The 20176-nt window shown below is 37.3% G+C and overlaps 2 protein-coding genes across 6 annotated transcripts in view; one reads left to right on the top strand and one right to left on the bottom strand.

Annotated features, from left to right (window-relative positions):
• The window catches only part of RPGRIP1L (RPGRIP1 like), a 51901-nt gene extending 35586 nt beyond the window's left edge, over positions 1-16315 (bottom strand). For all 5 annotated transcript variants that reach the window (XM_026036562.1, XM_026036561.1, XM_026036563.1 and 2 more), the window contains exons 1-7: positions 16286-16315; positions 13005-13096; positions 12079-12223; positions 8766-9064; positions 7075-7174; positions 6137-6277; positions 2829-2934 (exon numbers count right to left, since the gene is read on the bottom strand). In XM_026036562.1, coding sequence (XP_025892347.1) covers positions 2829-2934; positions 6137-6277; positions 7075-7174; positions 8766-9064; positions 12079-12223; positions 13005-13089 — 876 coding nt within the window. In that variant the 5' untranslated portion in view covers positions 13090-13096; positions 16286-16315. The remainder of the gene's footprint in view (positions 1-2828; positions 2935-6136; positions 6278-7074; positions 7175-8765; positions 9065-12078; positions 12224-13004; positions 13097-16285) is intronic.
• A 744-nt stretch (positions 16316-17059) lies between these two features.
• The window catches only part of FTO (FTO, alpha-ketoglutarate dependent dioxygenase), a 131279-nt gene continuing 128162 nt past the window's right edge, over positions 17060-20176 (top strand). The window contains exon 1 of the mRNA XM_026036536.1: positions 17060-17110. Coding sequence (XP_025892321.1) covers positions 17072-17110 — 39 coding nt within the window. The 5' untranslated portion in view covers positions 17060-17071. The remainder of the gene's footprint in view (positions 17111-20176) is intronic.

Consider the following 20176-nt stretch of genomic DNA (forward strand, 5'->3'; position numbering starts at 1 on the left):
CATATTTCTTATGCACTTGGTTATATTTCCCTGCCAGCAGTAACTTCATAAAAATATAAAAGAAACCTACATTTCTGATCTACTTCAGTGGATTATATTAAGCATTATATTATACATTTAATCAATTTTAATACTGAACAGGAGATGCTGATAGAACCTGTATTTCCAAAATACTAGTTAGCATTAGACTTTTTATATTTTCCAATGTTTAAAAACACTTAATTATGAATTTAAACAAAAATCACACTCACACAAATGATTTGAAAAACTAGTCCAGCAGCCACTCTTGTGTTTAACAATTTTATGTAAAAAATTATACATCTGCTATGTAAGTGGGTAATAGTTAATTATCACAAAAAAGTTAGCTTCATATTTTTCAGATCGCTTTGGCATTCCTAGGAAGTAGCATCATGGAGAAGCTGAATGTGAATCTGTGCAAGATGTTTAGGTTCACACGCAGTGTAAAAAAAGTTAACAAAAATCAGCAGCCTCTTATATCTCATTTCTTCGTAAGAAAAATCTTCTGAAGAATACATCATCTAGCAAAGTCTTAACCCAGAAAGATCATCAAGTATACTACTCATCACTTTGTAACAGTCTTTCTTCACCGCTCTTCTTCCTCTGCAGTATGGCTGAACTGAAATACAGTAACTTCTTCAAACAAATAAGTCATATATACTCTTTTCTTTACATGACTCTCCAAATTTCCTTCTTTCTTCCTCAAAACTACAAACCTTGCAGAGTCTCAACTCTCCAGAAAATACCCAAGGGAACATGACTTTTCTTCCTCACCTCCCAACCTCTTCCTTTTTTTTTAATTCTTTTCTCTTTCAATAAGTTGCGTTACTTTGACCTACTAATTATATATAAATAGTAAGGCTGTCATTCATCGACCATTTCACTCTTCTTTCCATAATTTTAATTTGCAAACAAAACTACAATCCATGTCTTGATTTCACTTTCAGGTTGATGCTGCATCTCCCCCAGTGATCTGTTGTGATCTGTTTCATGTACAGTAACATCTTCTTGGAACTTCTAATATCTTCCTGAAAGATCCCCTCACTTCAGCGTCATTTAATCCTTCAGTAGCTCTACTCTCTCCATCATGTTGGAGAGAATATATCCTTCCTCATTACCTTTAAAGAGATTAAGGCTTCACCCTCCTTGTTCCTCCCTCCCCTTCAAGATAAATTCTTTTTGTGAATATTTTGTTTGACTGTTCTGTCAGTACTTTTTTCCATCATGGCCCGGTTGTTTTTTATTCTGTTCTCTTTGGAAATATTTTGAGATTCAGGGCCTTGGTAACAGCTACGTTGATGATTTTAGTTTACTATTTCTAGTCTGGGATTTTGTTCCTTTGGAAAACATGCCTCAATATAGTAGCCAAGTAGAAATAATTCCCTTAAGAGAATAAATGTATACCATCTAGGAGAATTGCACAAATACAAAACTCAAATCTATTTTTCATTTACATTTCTGAAATCAACAGGTGCAGTGATTGTTCAATTAACTCTACCGTATTTTAAATGGTAATTGTATATGTTTACCCTATTTCATACTGCAGTTCCAGAAGTCTACAATTAAGATGCATAAGTATACCAGTAATATGAATTATGTAATCAAAATAATTTTCAAGGTCCTTTTTTCTTCTAAGTAGATTGCACAACTCCTTAATTCAGTTGCACACAGAATAATTCTTTAATAACAAAGTTTGGTAACAAGGCAGAAACTTCTGATTTTAGTTATCTGCATTTAGTTAGATACCCTTAGCAGATGTTTCAAACATATTTAACTGGAAATGGAAATATTATTGTATCCATTATCTTGTGAAAAATACAGAAAGACAGAAATCATTCATGCATTTGAAAAAATCCTGCTCTGACTGTGAATATTAGAACCATCATATTAAAATATCAGTTTGATTCCTAGGCATGTGTTTCTATTCAGCTGCTGCCAGTAGAGAGACATAAGAACTTATGTTTGCTGTAAATTACCGAAAAGTTGCATATGATTTAGAATGGAACAGTTCAGGTATTATTTTCTACTGAACAACATAGAAAGCCATGTGAAACCTGTCTCCTCTAGATCTTATATTCTATGTAGTTCACTCCATGCATGAAATTAAATTCAAGCTACTAACAAAAGAGCTGCTTTGGTACAGAAGATATAGGTATTAGACTGGGGGGGAGTGAGGCGAAAGCAGAGCAAGACAAAAAGTAGTAGGAGAAAGACACAACAAAACCTGAACAGAACAAAAATCTTAGGGTAAAAGTCTTGGAGTGCTAAAGCAGCAGGATGATGGTAGCAGCAATAAATGTTTTGAGAAAAAAATATATTTTCAGAAAAAAATATAAAGAAATGAGTACAGTCATAGTGTCTTGCCAACTGTGGGGCAAGGGGATGAAAACAGAAGGCTAAAATACAATAAAGAGAAAGGTGGATTTTCACAGCCTCCGATTCAAGAGGGCTAACAGAAGATGACAAATAGTTCTGTGTTCTTCCCGGGCAGCAGTGAATACAGGCATAGGATCCATGTGGTACTTTTAAACAGTTAAAAGACTAAATAACAGACCTTAATTTTTGACAGGCAGTCTTGAGATAGCCATAAAACAGAGGCTGTTCTACAAAAACTTTAAGACTTACTAGACCTCTGAAAAAAGTAATTTCAAGGCAAAACTAACTACACATTTGAGATAGTTCAGGTTCAGTGTATTTACTATATTATCACATATTTAACATTGATTTCAAAACACAATCTGTGTATATTTGTTTTCCATTTGCACAGTAGTGAGAATAACAGAACATAGTGACCAAATAGTAATAATTACCTCTTGAAGCTGGAGAAATTTTCCTTCCATTGCTGAAAGAGCATTGCTTTTCTCAACCAGCTGCTTATGGATCTTGATCATTTCCACATTGTCCCGGATGTTTAACCTTCAAATCATATTTAGAAAAAAAAAGCATAAGGAGATTTAAGATGACAAACAGGTTCTCTTAAAAAGTTGAAATCTCTCACAAATCAGCTTTCTACAAGAAATTCTGGGGGCAGATTTCATATCGAAAAGGCCACTTCAAGAAGTACACAAGAGTTTTTATTTATTAATTTAAAATGTAATGAATGTCAGAATAGTATCTACAGTGGTTGAAGGAAGTCACCTCTTCCAATACTTTTAGACAGATATTGGAAAACTTGTCATGATGCCCTGCTAGAGCAAGAAAATGGACTACAAAGCTTACACATCTGTAAACCAGCTGAGAACACGAAATATATTTCTCTTATTCTTTAAAATATCAAAGCCCATGGTGTTTTGGCATTGCCCAGTAAATTGCCCTTACACAGAGGATAAACATACTCACAAACCTGGGATCCTCCCTAAGAAACAGCCTTAACACCATGTTAAAACAATCATGGGTCTAAAACATGTTCTCTACATAAATTAAAGCTGCGGTGAGTCAAGACAGCATCGCTATCTCATGCTAGCTATTTTAAAGCTAATGTAGTGGCACAATTTTATTAATCTTGTTCCACACATCAAACAAAAGGCTCTGATGCCTTCAAAGGCTTTGTCTTTCTTTCTTCTTTAAGCAGGAGGATTTTTTTTTCTCCCCCAAGTTAAAAAAAGAAAAAAAGCAGATGATAGTGAAATTTATGATGTACAGATGTAAACCCCATGGCTCCTGACTATCAACATTAACTATTTTTTTTCAATGAAAAATTATTTGGTGGGTTTTGGTATACTGATATTATCAAGTCCATCCCTCAAATGCAAAAGTGAAAAAGTACTATTTATGGAGATTTAGTTCAATTCTGATAATTATAAAGTTGTTTCTCAGAGATTCTGCATACCAAAACCATGGGCTATTCACATATTGGTGCATTATACCCATCACAAATTCACCTCTGTTTAGGCCACCGCAATCACATTGTTCTCCATAACACTTTTACAGGATTTTCAGGCTTTTTTTTTTTAATAAAACATATCTAATAAATGGCTGATGCACCCAGGCACATGATAAAGATGCTGCCATTAACACCTGGCAGAATCATTTCAAATTTCATGGGAAAAGCCAAGTTACTTGCACAAGATCCCTTTGGCTTTCCATAAAGACAGTCACCAAACAGCCAAACAGGTTATGTCCATGAGGAAGGGTATTTACTAACATCTTCCTCTCCTGCAGCTGATCCATTTTGCCCCCAGAATATCTTCCAAGGAATTCTGATGTAGCTTAAATATAGGGGCTCTATACAGATTTCATCTAAAGCAACTCCTCTCTTATACAGATAATATTTTGCTCCAAGATTAATCAAATAAGACTAATTAATCTATAAGACTAGATTAATCTATAAGACTAACGCTGTACTAAGATAGCTCACTCAATAATATTGTCTCTACTGCCAAAAAGCCAAAATTTGGGCCTTAGAACCCTGAGAAATGGAGGTAGAGCTGGAATAAAAGTTAGAAAAAGAGCAGACCTTAGAGCTCCTCTTGGACATAGTACCATGAGCTCATGGACATACTGATTTAGCTCTCGGGGCCTTCTGCCCCAAGTATAGAAATAAGAAACACAAACCCTATCCTTCCAGTCTAAATCTTATTTTAAAGCTGCATTAAAGAGTCTGAAATTGGAAATGGAGTTAGGAGAAAGTGACTTCTTAAAGAGCTAAGAATTATGCTAGGGGTTAATGTCTAAAGTACACCAAAGAGATAATCTCTTTTCCAGGCCTGTATCATTTGGATTAAAATAATATAATGGGGTCCCAGTAATGGGCTGGGGACCAGCTGTGTGGAATGGGGGGCTGACAGCAAACTATACCAGAAGGAAATGATTAAAGAAAAGATCATGACCTGCACTGTACAAATTTATGCCAGTAATTCCCAGATGGCTAAGCTAATAAAATCGAGGCCTAATTAAACCACATCCCTTGAATCTTGTCTCTATTTCCATATGAGTAGGGCAAGGATAAAATTATCAACCTGCAGTCTGTAGAAATTTCTTAGAGACCTGACTGCTATATTGACTGGACCAGTGGCACTCAAACTTTCAGAAGGGGGAAAAAAACAAAACAAAACACCACCACAGCCTCACTTACCATCTACTCTACAAAATAAAAACCAATAGTTTTCTAACACTGTTACACCAATGCCCTAGTTATCTATCTAGATGATGCGCAAGGACAGAGGGGCAAAGCACCAAACTGCACTACACATTTCTCATTTTGCAGGGCTTTGGGATCAACAAGATTCCATGTTGGTTATATGTTATATTCTTTCCTTTATCTCTTAAACCAAGAACAAGCTCTGGTTTTGGTTCTTTTAGTATAGAAAAATATATCCTGGAAAATAAGGGTATTAACTGCATTCGGTAAGCTATTTTAGTGGAGAAATTATGGAACGCACATTTTTCTCAGTAGGCACTAGTGGACATTCTCCATCCTATTCCCCAGGGTCCTTACCCTGATCATGTAACTCTTAAACACTTCACATATCTTCTATCAGATTTCAAACAAGAAATTTGAGTCAACAAACCATAAGTTACGTTAAGTACCATGGATTTCTTGTACGTAATTTGAGACGTACATTACTTTCTAGACGTAAATTCTACATTATTTTTGCAGACTGACTTCATATAAGCTGAATTTTGAAATCTATCTTTACTATAAAACTCTTAAAATTTTAAGAGAAATAGGATGGTGAGCATCCAGTTTAGGGGTTTTATTCAGTTTCTGGCTGCTGCACATACATAGGTTTATCTAGAGAAAATGAACACAACACAGGTCTTTGAGATATGTATCACAGTATCTCCAAATAATAAAATCTTTACTTTGAGATATTATTGAAATATCCTATATACACAGAGCGAGAAATTAGTTAGGATGAAATCAAAATTTCCTAAGATGACCTTCAGATGAATCTGAGTCACCTGATATTGAATTCTCTTAAATGACAAAAATGGACTTCTTACCTATTTACCCAAAACAATTGGTATTTTCTTACTCATCTCCTTTCCATGGCCACTCAGTAAAATGTTTTTCAACTTAGTTTCACAAAAACATAGCAAGAGGGAGAAGCAACTACTAAGGCTAAATAAAAGCATTACAACAATGCTCTTTGACAACTTGTATTTTTCACAGTACCTCTGGCTTGTTTCTTGCTCCTTCAACTGTAAGAGAGATCCTTCAATTTCCTTTTCTTTCCTCCTTAGCTGATTCCCAAGCATCTCTCTGGCATGTTCTAACTCCTCAATGTGTTCCCTTTGTGACTCAATCACAGACTCTCTGCAAGGACAAGCACCTTATGTTCCAAAAGCTGACCGGTAGTTAATAAAAACTAAGTAGTCGAGAGCAATCATTTAGAAGTGTTCAACAAAAAAATGTATTTCTTAAATTCATCCTAAGAGATTTAAGAGTTAAACTTGCTATGGAAACAACTGGAGTATTTACAGTTCTTCTTGTGAAGCCTTCTGATCAATGAAAAAATCTCAGATTTCAACATATTATCAGACAGCAGCAGCAACACCATAATACTCTTTACATAACACTGTGCAGCCTGAATAACATTTTAGCCTGTTTAGCAGAAACCAGTTGTTAACATCTACATTATTTGTGGTTTCTTGCAGTCTATATACTCAAGTCACCCTAATCCATTGGTACCAAGTCTATTCAGGAGAGGACATCTCCTTTACTAGCTCACTAAAGAATGCTAGAACAGTTATAGCAGGAACAGTAATATTTAAGCTTTTATTCTGGGTTAGATAATTTTAGAAAGGACAATTCAGATAAGCTGCCTTGAACGGTGGAATTTACCCAGAAAATGTGATTAAAAAAAAGCAGAAAACAGTACAGAGGTCACAGGTTAATATTTCTAGTAGGCTGCAACCTTGAGATTTTGATTCTCCAGGCAACCTCTTTCCAAATACCTTTTTCATTAACATTTTCTTTAATAACAAAGTAGTTACAGTAGAGTAAGCTACAGTTCTTCACTATATGATGTACATCTTCCAAAGTAATAATTTCTAAAAATGTTTTCTCTTAAATAAAACCACATATTTTAACAAGAAATATGGAAAACATACAGATTTGCTATTTCAGCCCTTGCATCCTCAAGAAGACTCTGTCCATATCTTGGGAGCATAAGGTGAGGCGATCTCGCTTCTAAATCCTGAACTCTCATTCCTAAAACCAAGGAAAAGAGAAACAATTTTTTTATGATGCTGAATGTAAATAAATATATTTAGTACAAGAGCCAGAGTCTATTTAGAGACTGTATCTCTATATATGTATTTCTCAAACGTCTATGACTCTTATACAGATTCCCAAAGAAGCATTTTCATATCAAAAACACCAGGAAAAATGTTCCTCGTATTCTGTCACATAGCTCATGTAAAATTTAAAATATAAGCAATACAGTTCACTGTTTAGGAGAGGCATTAAAAATAATTCCTGATTTTTTTTTCCCCCAAAGATAAATATAGATGGTATCTTCACTGAAGATGTAGCAGCAGCAGCAATGTAATTGAACAGGAATATTAACTTGTTCTCTGATTGCACTTCCTTCACAAAGTCACAATGAGAGTGTCATTTATTTAGACAAGCAACTACAGAACCATTTTAAGTTACAATACAAATAATTTGCTCAAGTCCTTTGGTCAGGACTTTCTGCAGACATCTTGCTCTCCAGCCTCCACATTCTCCACAGTTTGAGAATCACTGGCTTGGGCCCAACCACTGTTTAATAAATAAAAAGTATTTTTAAGAGCAAAATTGCCTCATTTTTGATATGCAAAAACATTAAAATACAGATACTTCAAATTTGAAGCTTTATATTACATTCAAGTTAAAAAGGCAATGTGGTAAAGCCTATTGCTTTTCATGGACTGTCTAACAATCACTGAACTTCTTTTTTGGCTAGATAAATAATCAAAGCAAGTCAAGACCAGCAGGGGAGGAAGACAGAAAAAAACGCAATCGAACTGGCTATTTGCCTGATCCAAAACTCATAGAAGTTAATGAGACACTTCTGCTGACTCAATGTTTTGAACCACGGCCAACATCTACCTTTTTTTTCCTCTTTTCTTTTTGTTATAGTACATTTGTACAATGCATAAGTTAACTAAGTGCACCTATTTCTACAAATGTTCTTATCAAACCAGAAAGGTGTTAATGTATAATTTCTAAACATGGTTATCACAAATAAAGGACTGAGTGAGGATGCCTTAAGCTGTACGTCTCGACAGTAAAAAGCACCATTAAAGATGGATGCATTGTGGTATTTGCTTTCCAAGATCCACACGTGTAGTAGATTTTTTTCAAAAGGTCTGCAGTGTTGTGCACACATGTATCGAGACTAGAACAAACCTTGAAATTAAAAAAAAACATGTGCAAACAAACTGCAGATGTAAAACTTTGTTATAGCATGTTAAGGCTAAACTTTTTCCTATCTTGCTTCTTTATAAGCTTTTAACAGTTACAGACATTTTAATTTATACTAGGAAGTACCACAATTTTAACCATTAGAACACATGTTTGATAGCTATTTCATTTTCAAATCTACACTTTTCTTCCATGTCTATCATTGTGAATTCTCAAAACAGGGACTTCTAATGTAAACAAGTTAACATGGCTGCTCTAAATAAATATAACAAAAAGGGCAAGCTCATCGCTTCCACTAATGACACCATGGCCAAAAAAATAAAATAGAAGATGACAGGAGCAAAAATCAGTGGTGTCTGTAACAAAACAATTTTTTAATAAAAGTGAAAAATACCTTTTTTTGCATGCTCCTGCACACCAACAACATCATTCACTTTTCTGAGACCCGTGTTGATGCGGGATTGAACGTAGCTGTATGGGTTAGGCCTGTGGCCTTGAATCTGCAGCTGCTGTTTGGTTGCAATGAGTTTGTTGTGGAGGCCCTCGTTTTGTTTCTCAAGCTCCCGAACTTTCTCTTGCAAATGCTCAATCATTTCTTCCAGCTCCACAGCCTGACCCAGCCGCTTGGGGCCGCCACCAACCTGCTCAGATCTCTTTTTGTCATTAACAAGTCGTATTAACTTAGTGGCCATTCTGGGGAAAATAATAAAAAGATGAAAAAGAATGTGAAAAGTCAGCATAAAAAGCATTCTGTTGAAAGGAACATAATCACTGTGAAGACTTCAGCAAAGAACCTGAATAATAAACTTCAGGTTTTGATATAACTATTACTGCCTGTGAAGAACTCTTTGAAGATAATTGAAACCACTGTGCAGCAATCTGCTTTATAGCACTGACAAATAACAGTTTCCTAAGGCTTATCATTTAAGGTTAGTGAAGGGAGGACACATATTTACTCCATATGCTCCTTCAATGTAATTTTTAACGCATGACCTTATATAGGAACCTCTGCAGGCTGTTAAGTAAAGTTACAGATTTGGGATGTGGTGGGGCAAACTATAAAAGCTACAACTCCACAAAACATTCGACTATTGAAACAATGCTAATAATACACAGTATTCTGATGATATATCATTCCCAGTATTTCAGGATTTAAATACATGTTTCATGTTCTAAAATGCCCAAAACACTTTTGGAGGGAAAGATATTTAATAAGTTACTCAGGAAAGAGATACTTAATAGTTCACATTACTATACTAAATTTTATACTGGTAAACAAAATCAACATGCTTCAGAGAAGTAAAGGTTACTTGTAGAATGTAATTAGATACAGAGGGTATGGTTTTCATCTGTCTTTAAAAGAATACAAATTTTGCTTTTGGCATCTCAAGTGTTGTACCTTTGATTTCCTTTAGTTTTGATAAACATTGGTAAGCTAGAACAAAAGGCAGAGAGGGCACATGGGAGTGATGTAATACACAGAAACAGAAAACATGCCCAGCAGTGAATGGAAAAAACTTGGCATATCAAGAAAGAAAAGGTGGCTTTGATGAGAGAGACAAGTTCAAGACTTTACAAAATCGGTCGCACATCTTCAAGACCTGTATCTAGTTTACAGGGAATCTATTTTTGCAGGCCCAGACAGAAGACTGAAAATAAGGACACACTTCATTTGTTTAAAGGGGTTTGTTTTATTTTTGTATAGTTGTGGACAGAAGCTTCCACTTTAAAAGAACAAAAGTGGAAAAAAAATGTAATAACTTTAGGATGTCACAGAAAGTTATTTGCCTACAAGCATTTTTTTGTTTGTTTTTCAATGCATTTCTCCTGCGAATTAAATCCAAACTTTTAGTTGTAAGGGGTTTTGCATGAGGTATGCCGGGAAAATGATTTAGCTTAAGTTGAGATTTTTCTCTGGTGATCTAAACAAATATTCTATTGAAAATTTTATACTTTCTGTGTCTTTAAATACCAATTTGGATATTCTGTGTAATTCTACCTACACCGATAAGTGCATTAGATAAAGTCAAGCAACCCTTTTCATTTAGCAGAAACAGAACCAACAAGCAACCTATGCACGCTGCCAACTTGTATGTGACAGTAGCCTAACAGCAAAGATGGAAATTATGTCATGCTCATCCATGTGCCCCATCTCACCAACTCCTGGCTTAACAGCAAAGAATGTTCCGGGCTTTAGAAAAGCCTGAAATCATCTTATCTGCTGACAAAGTGCCTTCATGAGCCTTTTCAGGAATCAGAGAGCTTCTGATCAAAACCTAGCTTGGATCCAGCCAACTTTACTAGCCTAGGTCCAACCTAATTTGAATATGGTGCTTTTGCATTAATGAGCCCTCCTGGAATACAGTAATACCCAAATGTATCCTATTATCCACATCCAGTATCCAGAACACATCCAGAATGGATACTGGATGTGGATTCTGCAGAATCCAGGCTGGGTGTGCCAGCACAGCACTAAACTGGAACTCCTGAACCCGAAGTGCCCCATATTACCTGTGTACATTTGGGTCCTCTTGGCTATTTCTAAATTTCTCAAGGTATTTACTTCATGGGACAAAGAGAAAAGTAGGAGTACCTCATTGCACTGGCCCTCTTGAATATAGGATGCAGATGCTGATGAGTAATCAGGCTTCTGTGACCTTTTCTTTAATTCTCAGAATATCCATTTTTTTAGCACATAGCATAAGCTATTGATCCAAGATAACCATCTAGCAAATAAATGTCTATAGATGTCCATCTCACTAATGGCTCTAAATATCACTCACCATAAAAATATGTCATTTGCCCTATAGACAAAGAGAAGTCAATAAAAAAGGAATTGCAAGGAAGGCTTTTGTGATTCCTGAAAAAGATACCCGATGCCCAAAACACATGCTATCTTCTACTTGATACTGATATGCCAAATAACTACCAAGACCATCATATATTGTATTTATGGATAGCTTGCTCATCATAATGTACCGTTCTCTCCATCCTTCCATCTCCTTAGAAAGGAGAAAGTCCTAAGACTTAGAAAGGAGAAAGTCCCAAGAAAATACTCAGATTGACTTCTTTCTTTACTTAAACCTTTAATTAGTAATTATGCAGCCAAAGCTTGAGGTCTGAGCCTCAGTAAAACAAGTTAATAATACTAGAATAATGCAAACAATACCCCGGAAACAAGTGCATCCTTTAAATCCTCATGCTTGCTTTGGAACAACCTACAAGCTGTAGCATAACCTACCTACATTTTCTTCTAATAGCATTCTCTTTCATCTTCCTAAGCTTTATCATCCTTGGCTATAGTTTCACACTACACTGTCTTTCAGTCAATGTTTAAAATGTAAACTGTTTCCACCACCATAAGAAAACTTTCTTTTACTTAACTCCTCTTCAACTGCTGAAGCTATCTTAGTCTGATCATATGATCCAATGAGGCAGTAAGGGAATATTGCTTCCAGGTATTTTATTTTTATGAAGATAACTTCCCATTCCCGTGTAGAAAACCGCTGCACAAAGCAAGGTCCTATTTTTGATTTAACTAAGTCCAGTTTAAATTGTCTGAAAGGTAATACAGAAAATATTAAGGCTTTGAGAGACAACGTTATAAAAAGTGTTCTCAGAGAAATCACTTTGAGTTTCTTGATTACTATAAACAGCAAAAATTTATTTCAAGCAAAAATAAAATTGAAGAACAGGAAAACCCATACCTTTTAATTTTATCCTCTTGCTTATTTGCATGCTGTTTGAGCACGATGTTCTCATCACGCAAACGAAGGAATCTGTCTTCCAACTCCTCACGACTAACCCGTGATACAGCTTGTCGAGCTCTCACATTCTGTGTAGCTGATGGTTCTATCCAAACCAAGACCACTTTAAATTATCTTCATTATGTCCAACAGCATGTAAACCAAAATAACTAATTTCCAGCTATCAAACTCAAAAAAGACCAAGAGTTTTTAGGCAGCTTTATATTTTACATTTGTATGAGTTCATTACTTTTTTCCAGTTTTACAGCTATATTAACCCCTTACCCCTCCTCTTCAACAATGAAGAGTGATTCAAATGACATAGCAAACTAGTTAGCTACTAGGCAACAAAAATAATTTAGCAAGTAACATGGTACTGTCCAACATACTATTTAAAAAGATTACAGTAATCACAGAAATTCTTTATTAGCTATAAACATACCCTCCTGAAGCGCTAATAGATTAACTAAAAATTATTTAAATTCACTCATATACAAGATTGAACCGAGTGATTCCATTTAATATCAACTTTGCACCATGTTAGAATTGCACAACACTTTCGGTTCATATTTTCTCAGGGTGGTCTGGTCCTATCTTGAATTCAGCAAAATGTTTGCCCCTCTTCACACATACATAATTTTTAAGGGTACAGTTTGTAGTTCAACAAGCTTTGCCATTTTTAGCATCTTGCAGCAAGTCCCTTTAAAAGGGGGAATATTGACAGAGAAGAGGTCATACTGTCTTTCATCTTTCAGAATTTAACCCAGACGCTTAATGTTATTTGAACTTAATTTTCTGAGTGTGAATGTCAGAAACATTTTTAGAAAGAAACTAAAGAAGCCACTGATCAAAGTCTGCAACTGTAATAAATAGCAGCTGGTACAAACCTTGCAATCCTCCAACTCCAGCTAGACTTAGACCCACATCTCTCACAGGCAGGTCTCCTGCAGTCTCATCAGCTGGAGCAGACATTGCTTATCTGTGGAGTACAAAACGCAAATGAAATCCTTCTTCCATCTGTAACATAAATTGTTCACTAGAGTGAAATATAATTACAGTCTATATAATGAAGGAAAAAGTAATGACAGATCCACTGAAATGACACACTCTAACATTACTATAAATACTTTTACCTCATATATATGACTCAGGACAAGTTCAATTTTGAGGGTTAACCCTATGCGGCTTTATCATTGCACAAAATACAGCTTCTTTGTTACGTAACTCCTTTTTTGTTTTTTATTCCGCTAACGTGTGTGGCAGAGCTGTAATGCCCTGTACAACACTTGGAATAGCACATGTGAAAGAGTTCTTGGCAATTATGCCATCACTTAAGTGTTTCCAGCTTCTTTCAATCCCTGTCATATGGGAAATTGCATCTTGGGATTTGTGCTAGAAACTCTCCAATGACAATTCTGTCATAAATCAGAACACATTTCTTTCTTGAAGCAACAGAAAGCTTTGGTGGATGACAAATTGAGATTAGAAAGCTATCAATGTAAGCAAGCAGTACCTCTGTTTCAGTAATAAATGAATATATTTGGTAACAACTGTTGTTTTCTTTATCAGGGCAGAAAACAGGTACAAATACAACTAACTCTGAAGTAACAGAGGGGACAAGGGGAAGAGTTCTCACAAACTTTTCCTAATGTTACATTCTCCAGATGAAATCTAGATCACTGATGAATTCAAAACCACCTAGGAACTACCAGGAAATTAGTATAATTATCTGTGAAATGTCTATCAATTCTATCACTCCCAAAACTGCAGTTACAGATAAACTCTTATTTTGCCAGTCAAGTTTTCTACTGGAAACAAGCCTCCTTACGACTTTGTCCAAAAGGACAGAGAAGAATAATTGGAAATTAAGGTTTTCAACAAAACTGTAACAGCACAAATTCTGCTACTAAAAAACTCATACACAGTTCTCCAAGAGCTACCATTATGAGAAAACAAATTGCACAAGTAGCCCTGGTGAAATCTTAGATTGCTGATAAGCAGTCACATTACTATGTTCTCCATGGACATTTTGATCCTTACAACAAAATTCCAGAATCATTCAAAACAATAATCAAGCCACTATTGCTTTGAATATTTAGTTTTATTCAGGATGAATATTTAGGATTAAGTTTTTTTTCTAGCATTCACATTTTAAAACCATCTACATACACTTTTCATCCATATATATATATATGGATGAAATATTTCCATGTCATCCTTGTTTAGTGTGCAATGTAATTTATATTGGTAGATTTGACTTAATCTATTAATCTAATTAGTTTTGATGCTGTCAGTCACTGAAATGATAGATAACCTTTCCTGATGTTGAGGTTTAAGCACTGAGTTCATTCGAACCAATGAAATATGAAATAATTTTACTGTTACATAATCCAGCTCCTCAATGTTCTCAACTCTATTTTTTCATAGGAAACCCCCAAAACTCTGAATAACTCTTTAAATTAGTACTTTTTACAGTCACTGACTTGGATTATCTCTAGGTATCATGGTTATTTTTATGTATCCCTGTATCAGCATTACTAAGATGAGATTAAAAAGTGAAATGAAACTTTTGCTCTGATCAGTCCAAATTTGGTTCATTACAGCAGCAAGAAAAAAAATGCTATCATTACATATGTTTCTAGGATAATAAGTAACAAAATTTTTTTTCTCCTTTTTAAGAACTTTCAGAAAGATCAAGAGCTAAATATATATTTCTCTCAGCATGACTGTTTTTGCAACACTAGTGGTCCATCAAAACTCAGACATTCTAGCACAACCACATGCACAGGCAGACACTGCTGCTTGCCATCTGCCTAACAATCTTTGCTACTGATGTCTGCTGTTATTTTCTGTGTGGAACAAGTCCCATGTAGAAAAATAAAACAAAAACAAACACACACACACACACACTTATCTCTCAAATGAGCAATTAACCCTGCCAGCAATAAACCGTTACCAGCAACAGCAAAACCAGAAACACTGAAGCAGGGAGCCAACAGGCAGGACAGCACTGCAAAGAGGCAGGACAGAAAGCAAATTTTCTTGGCAAGATGGCATAACTAGTAAACAAGCAATACCTGCAACTCTCAGAGGGACAAAATGAAGTAGATATCAATCTGAAGTCCAGAAAAGTTAGAGGGCATTTCAAAAGTAGTAAGCAACATTAGTTGTACCATTCTCTCTACCAAATGATGGAAATAAATCATGAGCTTTCTTTTCTATCCAGAGACAGGAGGAGTTTCTAACTATTTTACTGAAAACAGCATATGGAAATAGAAACAGCGGAAGGATAGAGGGGCACATGTTGTTTGTGCAAATCTGCATCCTCATCTTCAAATGGCAAAATATAATTTGAGACTTAAAGGTTGGCATGGTATCCTTTCCATCTCATTAATACCCTAAGTAGAACTTATGTCTTTAATGACCATCATTTACACTTCTCTGAAAGAGGACACTCCAAGCAGCAAATCATGTGTTACATGTGTTAGTTATTTGATGAATATTAGCTCAGTTAAGAAAGACGATTTGTCTATTTATGATTACATTCAGCGGTTACAGCATTATCTCTAAAAGCATAAGCTTTCCCCACAGAGCTCTAACTTACTTGTTTGAATCACTTCCAAAGTGATTACACCTGACAAAAACATGTTGGAACAAAAGTGACTTTACCCAAGTTTTACATATAGTGACTGAACTTACAGAAACTGTAGCTTTCTTGTAAGTTACAAGTTACAACATCATTTCTACCAGCTTCAGAATCACATAGATTACTACAAAAAGCTGCACACAAGTTTGCAACAATACACACCACCAGACAGCATGAATACTGCAAACTAAGGAACAAAACTCTGGGTTTAGGCCCATGTTCTTCTACAACTCACAGAAGAGTTTCTAAACTAGTATTCCAACTTGGTCAAAGTGGAGGGAGGGAGGGAAGGACCCAGGCTTAAATTCACCCAAGTTTTCAGCCTGTGGGCATTAAGGTTTGGTTTGCTGGTGAAACCTCAATAAAAAAAAAAAAAAACACTTTTTTTCATGGGCTCAACATGAATTTCAAAGTTCTCAGGCTTTGACCATGGCCCAGGTGATGCCTTTTTCCCAAATGACCCTCCCTCCTTGGTAGAGAAAAGACAGAGCAAAACCACCAAATCAGGAAAAACAAGAACACCTGCTGTAGCCTATAGGTGAAATACAAGTACTTCCAGCCTATGATCTTGTACTTTTAACAAATGCTTTAAAATAAATGTTTGCCCTCCACTGAGCTTGTCTAAAAGTCATCCTGTTAAGAAGAACAAAAAAATATATATATAAACACATGTGGACACATCTTTCAGACATCACATGCTGTAGTGTTGTGAATTTTTGAGGGGGTGGGAGAGAAGGAAGAAAAGGGGGTTGGGAGGGAGAAGAGGAGGAGAAAGAGGTGAAGAGGAAACTGACTTGGGGAGCATGAGGCAGCCAGACTAGCACATCCCACTGCGCTCTGCAGGGAGACACATTCCCAGAGCCGCAGGTCCTGGTGCGAGGAAGGGACAGGGCAGCAACCCGCGCTCATCCTCCCGCACGGGCCCCTCAGCCCCCCAGGCCGGCCATGGCGCAGGGGGCCGCGGCGGCAGCGCCTCCCGCGCCCCTAACGGAGCCCAGAAACGAACGTGGAAAACACCTCACTTTTATTATTAGCGTTAATTAGTGCTATTCAATCCCCCCGCGCTGCAGCCTCTCGGGGTCCCCGAGCCCGCGCAACCCGCCATGGGGGTGGCCGTGCCCCTCGCCGCGGCGCTGCCGCCCGTACTCACGGCCGCTCTCCCGCCTCGCCGCTCCTCCGTTAGCAACTGCCTCGGTTGCTACGCGAGCGTTTCCGCTACCGGGCGGCCGGGCCGCGCGCTTCTCGCCGGGACTTGTAGTCCCGGCCCCGGGGAACGGCGCGGGAGCCGCTCGGAGCGCGGGCAGCGCCATGAAGAGGGGAGCGGGGGAACGGGAGAAAGAAACGAAGGTAACGGCCGTCCCCTCCCAGCTCCCCTACAGGGTGATCTGTAGCTGTGAACGGGAAGCTGAGCGTTAAACGGGAGCCGTTAGGACCGTTGGCGGGGCGCGCGGGCGGACCGTGGCGGCCGTTGCTCGCGGCGCGAGCAACGGCCGCCCCGGTCCGCCCGCGCGCCCCGCCAACGGTCCTAACGGACAAGAAATGGGAGTAAGAGGGTGATGCCGCCCCAGCTGCCCCTCTTGAGGGTGCCGGAGGTCACAGCCCACGCACGGGGGGCGGGTTAATTAATCACCTCTCGCTTAAAATCAAGAGGGGGGACGGGGCAACCATTTCTTTTTACTGGCGTCACCTGTCGTGGTGAAACTGAAGTGTGTTGCTGCTGCTTTCTTAGAGCTTCTGTCTAAGTCTGATAAAACAGGTTAATTCTGGTCATTTAAACACTGTTTTAGCATTTTTTGTATAGCCTTGCCCTTTTATTAGTTTTATCAATAACATGTTTATGTGTGGGGTTATTATACATCTATATAAGAACTGTGTTACCAAGTTTATTGTGTGTTTAAGAAAAGACAGTATTGTTGGTTACAGTGCTATTCCAGGTGCTTTTTCAAGGGTTTATTTACACCTGTTTTACACTGCTCAATTGTTTTTAGTTTCTTCTGAGGCCCCGTTCATGTTTCTTATTCTTCAGTTAATTTCATGAACTGAATAGTGGTCTAGGGAGTTACAAAGTTAACTTTTAGAAGTGCTGTGTTTATTTCTATTGCACAGGTGAAAGGAAGCCTGTTTCCTTTATGAGCTTAAGGGAAAGTCTAACAAGGTGAAAGTTTTTCTCTTTTTCATATGGAGTGGAGTACAGTTTTTAATATTTGAATTACTTTATGGTTCAACACTTTATTATGGTAAGATTCTTCCATATAATAAATAGCTTAATTTTATTTTTATTTAATTTTAAAAATGTCCTGTGGAAGTAGTTTTAAACACTTCGTAAGGCCAGCCTCATCCCTTGCTATTTATTTTTCTGTTGTCTCTGTTCCTTGAAGGAAGCAACTTTTGTGTTTCGTTTGGGTTCTGTTCACTCTGTGCAAAAGTGCATAGAGACTCAAGTTTTTCCTTCTAATCCAAAGCAACCAGATTGCAGAAAAGTGTGCTCTTGATTCATCTGTATGTTCATAGTCACCATCTAAGAGCTGGATTTATCATTTGGCTTGCAATATAGCTAATGATGACTGGGAGTTTTGTGTTAAAATGATCCTACTTGAATATAGCTAAAAATAATGTTCCAGTATAAGGAGTAAGTGTGGAGACTTAAGCAATATTGATAAGAAGTCTTGAGGGACAAGATGCAGGTGTGCTGGAAAAGCCTAGTTAAACCAAAATCCAAGGAAGTTAATGTGGAGCTTGGCTGCCTTGGATGTATCTAGCTATCTAGGTGCATGTGCAGAGAAGAATGAAAAAGAAAATACATTTAAGGGGAACTTAAGCAATGAAGAGTTATAGGATGCCTTAGAAACTGTCTGTTACTTGTAGAAGTTTTGAGGAAACTGAAAGTAAAACAAAAGGAACCAGTAGTGTCTTAAAAAATGTTGTGAGAAGAGGCAGCAATGAGAAAAAGTTGCCTCCTCGGCAGCTATATGAAGAGAAACTAAGACTTGATTTTTGAAGGAGCAGCTTTATACTACAGTTGCATACATTTTCTCTGTTCTGTACATGCAAATTGAGATTTGGATTGGATTTGGATTTGTGGCTCTGCAGACAAGTTGTTCACTCTTTAGTCCCTGAGTTTAAGCCTTTTTATGTTGCTCACTGAAGAAATACCCAAGGCAAAGAAAGTGTGTATTTTTTGTAGTAGCTCTGCCAAGACTTCCACTTAGGTCCAAGGCAAAATTTTGCCTAATAAATGAAATATTAGTGTGGTTAACCTGACCTCTTCTGGAGAGTAGGATTTATGAGGCCTATAAATGAGGGAAATGATTTGATAGAGAAGCTGGTTTGGTTTAGACCTCTCCTGGAAATGTCTTTATGCTGAACATATCCTGAACAAAAATTTAGTTGTGTTTTGCTAGATTCATTTAAAGTGAAGTGAATGCAAGCCTGGTGATTGACTCTTGCTTTGTAATTAAACTGACTTTTTATGTATGAAAAGCTCTCTGTTCATACCTAGCCCTGTGAGTGAACCTTGCAAAATATAGATGGTTAATTTTGTATTAAACCCAAGTGACTACAGGTGATGTGATTAAAACCCAAGTGACTACAGGTAGGTTGATTAAAATGCAAGTGGCTACAGGTGGGTTGTTTCTTGGGCTCTGCTGTGGTGCAGTTTCTACCAGTGTAGCTACAGTAACATCTGAGTGTGATAGATCTAAACACAGCTGCTAAGGTTTTGTTTGTCAGTTCTTGCTCAAATTGCTTGTGCTTGGGATTCCAGATCCCAAGGCCTAAGTAGGTCTGCATGCCTCCACACCAGCAGCTTCACAAGAGATGCCAGCAGTTGAATCTTGGTGAGAGCTGACCACTGGTCTGTTGTGGCGTGTGAGTTTCCATTGAAACTCTTTTTTGGTTAACTTATTGTGTAACAAGCTTTGTTTTGTGCTGTTCAGTGGGTTCTTGGTAGAATTTCTGTAGAGTGTGGTGCTGTTATGTAGCAATGTTGCTGATCTGGTTTGAATACAACTGAGCACGCAGCAGTTGGTGATAGTGGTGGTGTCCCAAGCTGAGCACACTTCAAGAAGAAGCAAACTCCTTCTAAAATATCTGACCAAGTCAGCCAGTCATATACATCAAATAATCACTCAGCTCTCTTAAATGCCATTTTGAGTTGCTAGGATCCTGTGTTACCCAAAGTTTTAAGTGAACAGGAGAACATAACTATTCTAAGTTTTTATAGAGATCTCTAAGGCTGTTGTGTTTGGGTGACTTCTGTCTTCTCCACAGCAGATACCGCTTTTAGGTATGATCCTAACATAAAAAGAGAGCTAGTAGACTATATGTTGTTCATTAGCGGGAGAGACCATTTAACTAAATAGCCCATCTCTGAGAGTGGGGTTTATACATGCATGTTTTTATATATTTTTATAC

The sequence above is a fragment of the Nothoprocta perdicaria genome, unplaced genomic scaffold (assembly GCF_003342845.1).
Source record: "Nothoprocta perdicaria isolate Ctin4 unplaced genomic scaffold, notPer1 scaffold_18, whole genome shotgun sequence".
NCBI lineage: Eukaryota > Metazoa > Chordata > Aves > Tinamiformes > Tinamidae > Nothoprocta > Nothoprocta perdicaria.